A 12,140-nucleotide genomic window follows, 5' to 3' on the forward strand; every position below is an offset into this window, starting at 1 on the left:
GGTCCCTGTGCAAAGGGAGTAATAGTCTGCTGGGCCTTGGGGCCTGGTTCTCTGTTACTGGACTGTGGGTAAATTTACCAGCCATCTATATAGAGAATGCCAGGTAACACACAAGAAGTTGAGTCTGATCTGATAATGAAGTGAGTTTATGGTAAACATCCTTTTGAAATTTAAGTGCAGAATCACCTGCAAAGGCATTACAGTTCCCCTCTCTACCTTTTTGTCCTGTTCCTTTTAGAATAATCAAAATTCAAATCATATAGAACTTTGTCAGTCAAAACCAGAAAAACAGGTAACTTGAACAGATTGCGGGCTTGGATGTGTGTGTCATATATGCCCGAAAGAAATGCTTTGGATTCCTGCCCAGTGCACTAGATCTTGAAGTCTTAGAGTTTTGAAGCCGAGTTGGGGGTCAATTTAAAGGGGAGAAGTGCCAGTCCTGGGCTGTGCTTCCTTGACCACTGGGTAAAGAGCACGACCTTGAGAAGCGCTGATGAATTACAGAATGTGTAAGGGAACTCTGGGAACCTCCAGCCTGCTCCCTGGGTGCGCTTGGCTGGTCATAAAACCTTATTAGCTGAGTGATGTGTTCTTTGTTGCTTACTTCTCCTGGCCTACGCCAGATGATGTCTTAAAGAACTGGAGAGCCAGACCTCTTCCCCAAGCTTCCATTTTCTATGTAGCTCTTTTTTCAGTCTTAGTACTACATACACGTGACTTTCTTTGGTAGATTTGCTTGGCAGGTAGTTCCAGGCACTGGCGTCCTTCCTGCCTATGATGGGGAGCAGGGAGGATGAACTCCCCAGAAACCAACGCTCTCCAGGTGGGGGTGGCAATTCCACCAGCCCAGCCAGGAGAGTTGGGAGTGGCTGTCAGACCTTTTACAATAAAAGGTGGACCTTTTACAATAAAAGGTGGCGATTGTTTCAGGTAGGTGCCCTTTTCTTCTCTTACCCTCTGGCTGTCTTTGTCTTGATTAAGTGACAGGTGTTGGAGGCTTGGAATTGCTGCAGTTGTTTGCTTCTTGGATTTGGCAGATGAAATAGGACTGCTTTACTGGGGACTCATGCATCAAAATGTTGCAGCTTAAAAGATACTTTGAAGAGAGTTGAGTCCCTTTAGAACAAGCCCCCATTTTCTAAAAAAAACTGGTTTCCTGCAAGGATGACTAGGTTTTTCTGTTTATTCTGTTAAAACACAAGTGGAGGGAGAAATCTATGGGAGAATATTTTCATCTCCATTGAATGATGCCTGACTCCCTTTTCTTCTGTTTTTAACATTTAGTAACGCCTGTCCTTGCCCTCACCTCCAAAAAATTCCCAGTAGGGAAGTAAGGGAAAAATGACGCTCCTCTCATCCATCCTTGTCTTTCATCCCCTAGACTCTTTGCAACAGCTACCTTTTAGCTGTTTGCTATATTTCCTTCCAATAAGTATTTAATGAACATGTAAATTCATCTATGTCTATCTGTATTGCTTTTCAAATTTCATATCCAAACCCTTTCAGTAACATCTTGAAGAGGTGACATGATTTTACTTTGATAAACGGTACTTCTTTGCTTCAGTAAAAGATGGTACCTAGGTGTTTTAACTCTGAACCCTTCGAATGAGGAGACTTGTGGAGAGTTGTCATGAATTAATATGCATGCCGCAGCATTGGACCCGTCTGCCATAGGAGAAGGAGCTTTCTGTATTCTGGTGATTGATTTGGGATAGCTTCTAAAAACTGCAAACCATCTTTGTTAAGTTCTTTGAAATATCTCTTTAATAGGGCTTGCCTGTTGGCTCAGACAGTAAAGAATCTACCTGCAAAATGCAGGAGACCTGGGTTCGACCCGTGGGTTGGGAAGATCCCCTGGAAAAGGGAATGGCAACCCACTCCAGTATTTTTGCCTGGAGAATCCCATGGACAGAGGAGCCTAGCAGGCTACAGTCCAAGGGGTCGCAAAGAGTCAGACACAACTGAGCGCCTGTCACACTATCCATTTAAGATGATAGTACAGGAAGTCCCTTTGGGGTAACAGATTTACTTTTATGGTTGCTACTCAATTCCTCTGTTTTGTCATCTTGGGGTATATTGGTTCACAGTTAAAAATAGAGCTCTAATTAAAATGGGTGCCCTTTCTGAAAATAAGAACTATATTTCAATTAGTAAATTCCTATTTGCTTAACATATTTTTGTTTTGTTTTTCTCTTTTTTTGAAAATTCTAACAGCAAGCCCGGGCTGAGCAGGAAGAAGAATTCATAAGTAACACTTTATTCAAGAAAATTCAAGCTTTGCAGAAGGAGAAAGAAACCCTTGCTGTAAATTACGAGAAGGAAGAAGAGTTCCTCACTAATGAGCTCTCCAGAAAATTGATGCAGGTAAATTACCTTTTCTCCTCTCTTATCTTCCCTGCCTGTTTTCTTCTCTAGGGGGGAAAATAATGACTTTGATCTAGCACTTTGCTTGAAACATTTGCTGATGAGGTTGTAGCTAAAATTCTTTAGAGATTAAAATACCTAAGTGAAGATGGCAGCAGTGTAATACTCAAGACTGTGGTTCCCAGCTCATCTGCTTAGGTGAGGTAAGATATTTTATACCCTGACCATTTTAAGAAATTGCTGATGATTCTGAGGCCTTAGCACAGGAGTCAATGATGTATGCGGTATTTTGGGGTTATGAGAGTTAACGCCAACTGTGAGATTTCTTTCTCTTTTTATATTGAATCTATAATGAATCTATGGACGTTTTTGGCAACCAGAAGTAGGTCTTTTGTACTAATATATGAAGATACAAAGGGAAATGCCACTTTGAGGGGAGAAAAATATATGTATCTGGGATAGTTAAAATTATGCACAATCAGTTGTGTTTAGATGGGTGAGTAATATGTTACTGAACAAATAACAAATGTTGAAACTTAACATCAATCACTAAGTATATAGAAGACAATGCACAAAACATACAGAAATTCTAATTTTTCTAGTTAGATTTTTCTACCTTCCCCTCCTGTTTGTTTTGTTTTCCTCTCCTTGAAGCTTATTAGTAAATTACAAAAGTAAGATTTGTTTAGCAAATATCATGCAGGTTATTTAGTATGAACTTGAGAACAGTGGGTCATTGAGTTTTCATTATTTAACACAACATGTCCAAAATAGTGAATAGGTATAAAATTATCCAAAGAGAACTATTATTGGTATTTTTTTCAGATGGCTGTAAAAGGTAGAAATCTTTCCTTGTATTTTCTATTCACTGGCATTACTAACAATTTCACTCATTAATTTGATCAAAATATGTATTCTAATGATATGTATATATGTATAATGATAATATGTATTATAGCGAAAGGATATTTGGCGCCTAAAAAAACCTTCCTAAATTCTTCTCTTACCTTCTAACATATCAAATGTTGGAAGAAGAGACCAGAATGTTTAGTGTTAAGACAATGCAATGGTCCAGGCACCTTATACCCATCTTTTTATTCTTATTTTCCTACCTAATTATTGAATAAAGATACCACTATGATCTTGTACAAAATTTGATTTATATGGTAGCTGTTGGAATGTGACGGATAGAGATCCTCGGTCAGTATTACCTAGCGGAGATTTATGGTGGAATTTCTGTGTTGAAATGTTTTCTTTATTCCTGTGCATTCTGATTTAGAGGAGAAATAAGGTAGAAGATTAGTTTGACTTTGACTCGTATCACACCTTGGCAGCATTAGACTAATTATTCTGCATGTTGCTTTAAGGCTTCCTTTTCTGAGTTTTGTGTGTAATCAGATGCCCTAATTTTTAACACTTCAAGAAACATTTTTTTGTTTTCAACTTGCATAGTCATTGGTATTTGGAATCTTTGATTAAAGTACATTATAAAGCAGTCAGTATCCTAGCCAGACCATGCTTTCTTTTTCTCAAGAAAGGCTCATTTTCATTGTGAGTTGTTCTCTAATGTGTAGTTTAAACTAGCCTCTCATTAGCTTATTATCATGACCCACCTTCTTTCCAAGGACATTGATGTCCCTTAAAGCAAGCTACTGGATAGAGTGAATGCCTAAGAGCCATGTGCAACAGAAAGACGTTAATTATAGTAATATATTTGGCATAAGAAGGTTTGAACTTAAAATTTAAGCTCTGAACATCTTATAAATAAAGCTATAACTTGGAGAAACGTAGGTTTTGTGTTTTTTTTTTGATTATTATTTTTTCCAGATTGTTTTTCAGAATTCTTACATTAAAAGAAATAGTTTTACTTGGTCAGGAGAAAAAATTTTCATATATTAAAAACTTAAATTTTTTGAGGGGCAGGGATCTTTCTAAAGAGACTGGGTAATGCATTAATACAAACTGGACAATGCAAAAAAATGTTACCCAAAGTAGTATGTAATGTGGAGCCCTGGTCTTCACATGTCTGGGTCTTATGTTCACCCTTAGTCAAAACAAAATGTTCAGTACGAGGATGTAAGTCTGTTGTTTGGGGAGTTCTAGGTGGATCTGTAGCTCATTAGTAATCCCACTTGTAGAACCTGGGCAAATGGATGGTCAACATGTCTCTGAGACATGAATCCCCGCTTGGTTCCTAGATTTTATTTTCATATATTATATATATATATATTCATGTCTCAGAGACATATAGATATATATGATTCCCTGGTGGCTCAGATGGTAAAGCGTCTGCCCGCAGTGTGGGACCCTGGTTTGATCCCTGGGTTGGGAAGATCCCCTAGAGAAGGAAATGGCAACCCACTCCAGTACCTTGCCTAGAAAAGTCCATGGATGGAGGAGCCTGGTGGGTTATAGTCCATGGAGTTGCAGAGTCGGACACGACTGAGTGACTTCACTTTACTTTACTTTCTATATATATATATATATAGAGAGAGAGAGAGAGAGAGTGTGTGTGTGTGAGAGTGTGTGTGTGTGTGTGTGTGAGTGAGAGAGAGTGTGTGTGTGTGTGAGTGAGTGAGAGAGAGAGTGTGTGTGTGTGTGTGTGAGTGAGTGAGAGAGAGAGAGTGTGTGTGTGTGCGCTTCGTCTCTGTCATGTCTGACTCTTTGTAACCCTTTAAACTGTAGCCCACCAGGCTCCTCTGTCCATGGGATTTCTCAGGCAAGAATGCTGGAGCGGGTTGCTGTTTCCTCCTCCAGGGGATCTTCCCAGCCCAGGGACTGAACCCGTGTCTCCTGTGTCTCCTGCACTGCAGGCAGATTCTTTACCCACAGAGTCATCAGGGAAGCCCTGTATAAGGGAATTCCATGTGTGTATATAGTAGTAAAATGCAGGAGCCTCTGGTTTGAGTTCTGGGTCGGGCAGATCCGCTGGAGAAGGGATAGGCTATCCACTCTGGTACCCTTGGGCTTCCCTCGTAGCTTAGCTGGTAGAGAATCCACCTGTAATGTGGGAGACCTGGGTTCGATCCCTGAGTTGGGAAGATCCCCTGGAGAAGGGAATGGCTCCCCACTCCAGTATTCTGGCCTGGAGAATTCTGTGGATTGTACAATCCATGCGGTCGCAAAGAGTGGGACACGACTGAGCAACTTTCACAAAAGTATCTATAACATAGACGTAAACCTTGCCATTGCAGCCAGTTTTGAGAGTGTAATTCAGTGGCATTAAGTACACTCACATTCCACACCACCATTCCCACCACCCATCCCCAAGAACTTTTTCAAACTGAAACTGAATCCATAAGAAATAACCTTATTCCATGCTTCTGGTTCTTTCTAAGACTTTTGAAAAGACACTGACGGCAGGTAGTGTGAGGTTGAAGTCTCTGGCAAGCTCCAGAGCTGTGCCTACTGTGACATGAATAGTGATCCCTCACTTTAGACACCAGGGATCAACTGCACGCCGTTTTGTGGTGAACCCCTGTACCTTTGGCCAGCTGGAAGGCTCTTGTATAACTGCTGGAAAGAAGGGCTGTAGGCCTACTGTACCCATCCCCCGGGCTTTCCTGAAGGATTTCAGCCAGTCCTTTGTTGCAGCCTCACATTTTCTGCCACCCAGTGTGGTAGAACTAATCTCCATCTGGAAGATTTTCAGAGTAATTGGTACCAATAGACTTTTCCCACTGTGTAATTACTTTTAATATGACTCTCTAGGATGCTTGCTTCTGGATAAGAACTTGTTATGATAGCCTACTAAGAGAAACCGTGCTGCCGGTGACACTGATGGACAGAGGAGTAAATTGACGTGTTCGCCAGGGAAGTGTTTAACAGTTTTCACCCAGAGGCCGCGTAGAGGCTATTTATGGAGCAATTTTGGTTTTGTTGCTTGTGCAACGGCTGTTGTCTGTGATAGTGAGTGTTGCTTTTATGTGCATTTCAAAGGAATTCTTTGGCCTTGAGAACAAAATGAGATTATCACTATAAAGGAGATACCTCCTTTTCCATCTGCTGTGATACAGATGGTATCGAATACCTATAAAAACTGAATCACATGTATTTAAGTAGATGAATAGAAATCTCTTTGCCCTGTTAAAAGATCATGTTTGGAAGATAGGTTCAACACCTCCAAATGTTAATCCTGTCTAAAGCAAACAAAGACACAGGCACAAAGTAGCATGCAGTTTTTCTCCTTTATTTTTGTATACATCTGCTAGAGAGATACCTTGGTTTTGCAAAGACTCTTGTCTGAAAAATCTGCTTCCTTCTGAGCCTGGACCATGCGATCGATGACTTGACGCTAAGAACTGTCCTAAAAAGGAGCCTTCTAGTCTAATGCCAAGCCTACACTAGAACTAAATTCAGCTCTGGAATGCCTTGAAGAGACATTTGTTGCTTAATCATAATTTGTAATTAAAGTGTATAAGGAATGTTTTGTGATCAAATTCTTCATCAGATTCTTAATATCTATGCTAGGAAAAAAAAAAGTCTGAAAGACTATTCTCTGAAATGTTGGCTGTAATTATACTTGGGTGCTGAGCTTAGGGATGTTAACTTTCTTGTGCTCCTTTCCTTCTCAGTTTGTGGAGGCAACATGCATTACTTTTGTAATTAGAAAATATCTTACTTCCTAAGAAGAAAGTTTTAAAAATACCTATTTTGTCCTTATGGTTTGAAACCTCCAGCTGTATCACTGAACTTGAGAGCTCATAGTCTTGCAATTGTTACCAAACCAGACTGGGGTCTGCTTAACCTGATGTGCACCAGAGCTGGTCCACTGATGAGGCTGTGGTGAAAGAAAGTACAGTGTTTACTGCAGGGCACCAAACAAGGAGAATAGGTAGCTTGTGCTCAAAAGACATGAGCTCCTCCATGGCTTTTCGGGAAGGGTTTTGAAAGACATTGAGGGGAGAGAGACACAGGGTGCATGATCAGCTCATGCCCAGTTCTCTGGTGGGTTGATGGTGAGGAAATAGTGATGTTTCTGGAATCTCAGCCATCAGTCTTCTGGTTCCAACCAGTCTGGGATTTATTTATACTGGTGGTCAGCATGCAGCTAACTTCTTCCACCTAGTGGGGGTTTTAGTATCTGCACAACAACTCAAGGACATGGCTCAGGATATTATTTATAGCCCTGAGGAGGAAATAAAATAAAGGTCTTTGTCTTTGTTGTATGGCTTAACTATTATTATTTTGTCTTGCTCGACTATTTTCTCACTTCTCTAATTAAATCTGCTATGTAACCAAAGAGCAAATTTAAAGCTTTTCTACAAACAAGAGGCAGGGGCCAAGGCAGGGGTAGGGGTAAGATGGAGGTCTATCCCTGGGGTGGTCCTGCAGGGTCTTACTCGGTTTCACTATCATAATTGCATCTGTTTATCATGGACCGCATAGACTGCAGTGCACTGGAGCCCCTTGCAAAGTCAGGAAGATTCTGGACTACCCAGATTGTTCATTTAGAGCTAGCATAAACAAAATGCTTTTATGATTGGCTTAACTGTCTTGTCAGCTGTGATCCAATTCATTCCACTGGCCGCTCTTTAAAAAAAACACAACAAAACCCTAATTCCTCTGGCTGACAGTTAAGCACCAGTCACCAATACCAACTGGAAGACCTGTTGTTGCTGAGATGGATAGAGATTTTAGCCCCAGTGGATTTTCTCACTTGCTTTTCTGTAAGCCCAAGGCATCAGGTTCACTTCCTGCTCTTGGGAAGCCCTGTTCAATTGTTGCCTACACTTTTCTCCACCAATACTGCTGCCAAAAGTTAATGAATTTTTTTTCCCCTTTATTTAAAAGCCTGGAACAGGACTGAGATAGGAGTGCTGAATATTATATATCTCTCTGAATGTTTCCACTCTAATCCAGTTTGCAAACTTTAGACCTTAAAATAACAAATACGTTTGTAGTCTTGAACTGTAGAGTCACATTTGAAATTGGATCTGGTCCTCAGAAAACAATGCCACTGTAGCTATTAATATAATGAAAATGATTGTACTCATTCTCTTACTGAGGAGACACATTTTTCTTATTGATGGCGGAAAGCACTCAAGAACAAAAGTTTTCTGGATCTCTTGTTAAGTGGCACGACTTATTGTTACTATTGTTGACTTGGTCCCTGAGGTGAGAACGCCTCCGGGAATTGCAGCAGTTGCAGATTGCTAGCATCTGTGGAGAGGTGATATATGGAGGGAAGGAAGGAAGTTGTGGGCAAAAACCACTGCTGAAGCCGCCGTTGCCAAGTGATACAGAGCTGAGACGTTCAGAAGGCTGTTCTGTAATAGCATGATTCTTCCATCTGCGTTTGCACAGGAATGAAACAGAGTAAGGCTTGCGAGAAGTCCCTGAATCTGCCCGTTGACCTAGACAAAGGCTTACATTCCTGTACCTCCTCTCTCCCCTCCCCTCAACCCGGAGCGGTAGTTTCTCCTTCCTTTCGCATCTGAACGGAGGCAGGTTTTCTTCTGCCGCGTGCCCTTCTTTAGTCCCTTCAAGGCTGTGTCTGTGGAGGGCAGGCTTGTCCGCAGGCACTAGAAGTGAGCGTAGATGTCCAATTCCCTTCTGAAGCCTGTACGCCAGAATCTGAGGCTGCCTTCGTTTACTCCAAGTTCTCCAAGTCACTAAGATGGCAGTGTAGTGATCTTGTTTGTTCAGGCAGCAGAATCACATGTCAGGGTGATAAATATGTATGAAACCCTGTTTAGTTCATTTTAAAGGCACTGAGGCGAACGCTGCTGTCACATCTATTCAGGTGAAGACTTGTTCTCCCGTGGCAGAGGAGAAGAGACCTTGAAATATGTTCTTCATTAAGCTGGCTCGACCAGTGGCCCTGTTGGCTTTTAGTTTTTCAGGGCTATTAATGCTGAGCAGAAAAATTGGCTATCACCTAATAGCTAACAGAACATTTGGGGCAAAGTTGAGTTGTGAGTTATTTTGTGTGTCATTCTCCTTGTTGTTTTTCACTCCACATTATCTGACTCTCAGCTGCGTGTGTTCTTTGTTTCTTTTCATGGAATAGGGGGCTTATACATTGTGTTCACAATACATCTGCAGAGGGCTCCTGGGGTGTGTTTATTGCATTTTAAATGCCACAACCACCAGAGGCCAAATTATAAGGCAGAATTTTCCTGTTAGCAGCATGCCAGAAATCTCAGTCCAACGTAATCTGCATTATGATTAGAAAATACAATAAACTTGAGGCAGTTCTTTTAGTCTTCACAAATCACTGCGTTGTTTTTTTTTTTTTTTTTTTCAAATGTGCAAAATGTGTGTAGTATGTTACCATTATGGCTGGAGTTAATGTGCCAGCCTGGATTCCCCAAAATACAAGAGCAAGGGTTAGGGCTTAGCAGCTTTTCAGGTTGACTTCTTGGACAAAATATGGAGAAATGCAGGTAGAAAATAAAAATAGAAGGAAATGAAAAATAATGAGATGAAACTGGAGTGAGAAGTCGCTTTACTCACTAGGGTAGGGGTGGCATTGTTCTTTCTAGTTGAAAAGGTGAATCTTGGAGATTGAATGATACTTGGCTGCACTGTAGATGGACTTGAACTATCACTGGAAATGCTGTGCAAAAGATTTTAAACTTTGCAGTTATAAATGTTGCAGTGTTCTGCATTTCTTGGGTAATTTTTTTTTCATGTTAAAAAGTTTACAGTCAGCCCAGTTAGTAATTACCTTAAAATACAGAGATGTATCCTACTACTAATTATCTTTACTTTCCTTTTTTTTTTTCTTTTAATTTATGATAGGGTCTCAGCTTAAAATGCTTTCTTTCTTTGGGTTAAATATTCTCTACTTCTCAAAGAAGAAAGGGTTAATTTTTACAAAATGGATTTTTTTTTTTTTTTTTTTTGGCAGGTTGAGTCCAGAACCTCAAGAATTCCTTTATCTTATTCATGGAGGATCTTTTTGTAAATCTAACTAGATTTTTTCAAAGGTGTTAACACTTTAAGCAGCATGATGCAATTAGGAATCAAATCTAGGAAGGTCAGACTTAGCCCCTGAGGTATTCTAAGTGGGCAAGAAGCCTCAGGTACTGGAGCCCTCCTCTCAGATGAGAGCTTGTCCTCAGTGTTGGGGAGGCTGACGAGAAAATAACATCCCCCAAATAATTTATTTTCTGAAAGGGCCTACCAATTTTTTTTCCTTTCAAAAGTTAAGTATACTTTTTCCCTTTTTGAAAATCACAATTAGATAATTCAGGCAAGCTTCACTGAAGACGAGTGGAAAAATTAACAAGACCACGAAGAACTGCTCGGGGGAGATCTGGGGAAGGTGGAAATTGAGAGGAGACCCAGCACCCAAGGCTCCCTTTTTCCTGAGCATATTTGCTATTTATTTGTTACAGAACAGCTAAGAAGCTGAATTGTGCTTTTGGCAGTTGTGCAGAGCTGGGGTTTCAGAAGTCAGAGCTCAGGGCTGGCCAAAGGTGGGGACAAAGATAAATCACCTCCGCTTTAATCTGGAATCATGAAGAGCTATACCATCGGAAAAAAGTGAACCTTTTTTTTTTTTTTTTTTTTTTTGCTTCATCTGGATGAATCAGAGAACACAAAACTTTGGTTTTGGATTAAGGCAGACTGTGCTCATCTCAGCCTGAAGGAGGGGGAGTGTACATGATGCTGAGCGTGTGTGGGAAGGCACTGTGGGAGGCGTCTTTGGAGCCGTCCCTAAGTTGCAGAAATTTGGAAGAAACAGCTTCAGGTGCTCTAGGCAGAGGATACAGAATGATCAGGACTGGGCTTGGGGTGCGGCGGCTCCTGTTAGTGTGGTGACCAACAGGACTTGGGGTCTAGAAGCCCCTGCACCAGAGTGGTCTCCAGACACGTTTGCCCAGGATGATAGGTTTCTTTTTTCTTTTTTTGATGTGGACAATTTCTTAAAAGTCCTTGTTGAATTTGTTAAGATATTGCTTCTGGTTTATGTTTTGGTCATGAGGCATGTGGTCTTTGGCTCCCTGACTAGGGACCAAACCTACACCCCCTGGGTTAGAAGGTGCAGCCTTAACCACTGGACTGCCAGGGCAGGTCCCTTCAGTTTTTAAAATGTGGGTGGTTTTTTTTTTTTTTTCCCTCCAGGAAAAGAGTCTTTAGAAAAAGACGTGAGATGGGCCTTTAATCATAGTTACCACCACTCTCTGTGCTGAGATTCATCATTCTTTGAAGGCATTTGTGTGTGCAAACCTTAGACTGTCACTTAGGCTGAGTGTGAAAGTATGGGGAACTTGCATGGGGACTGGATCGAAGGTGGACTTGAACATTGTACAGATGAGTTTGGGCTTACTCTGCACGAATGAGGGAGCCATTATAAGGTTTCGAGCAGGGTGTTGAATGAATAGAAAACCCTACTAGTTTAGTTTAGCATGAGCTACACTGGACCCGGGGTATCGATTAGGAGCTTTGGCAGTTGCCCAGTGAAGAGGAGTAAACGATTTGAACCAGAGCACAGAAAGCGCAGGGTGTGTTGGACAGCTGTTCTGGGGGCCGACTTAATGGCATTTGGTAACTGATGAGATGTGAGGTATTGACTGAGAATAACGGTACCAGAGACAGAAAGGGGAAGGAGGTGGGCTTAAGTGTGGGCCCAGGAGGCGTCTAGTGGTGATGCACTGAATTGAAGGTGGGAGGTTGACTTTCTGCTCAGCAGAGCTGTTCAGATTGGTTTAGAGACTCAATATTGTGAGAGACAGGTTTTTTTTTTTTTTTTCAAAGCCCATGTTAACTACTTGGAACAGTAAGTCCCCTACACGTGAACCTTTAAGCTGCAAACTTTAAACGAT

General features: G+C 41.2%; 1 protein-coding gene across 1 annotated transcript in view; it reads left to right on the top strand.

Annotated features, from left to right (window-relative positions):
* Positions 1-238: 238 nt before the first annotated feature.
* LOC120860439 (coiled-coil domain-containing protein 6) overlaps positions 239-12,140 on the top strand; it is a gene marked incomplete at its 5' end in the record, with an annotated part of 58,971 nt that continues 47,069 nt past the window's right edge. Inside the window, 2 exons of the mRNA XM_040236239.1 lie at positions 239-292; positions 2,215-2,364. Of these exons, the coding sequence (XP_040092173.1) occupies positions 239-292; positions 2,215-2,364 (204 nt within the window). The remainder of the gene's footprint in view (positions 293-2,214; positions 2,365-12,140) is intronic.

This window comes from Oryx dammah, unplaced genomic scaffold (genome assembly GCF_014754425.2).
Source record: "Oryx dammah isolate SB20612 unplaced genomic scaffold, SCBI_Odam_1.1 HiC_scaffold_11077, whole genome shotgun sequence".
Classification (NCBI taxonomy): domain Eukaryota; kingdom Metazoa; phylum Chordata; class Mammalia; order Artiodactyla; family Bovidae; genus Oryx; species Oryx dammah.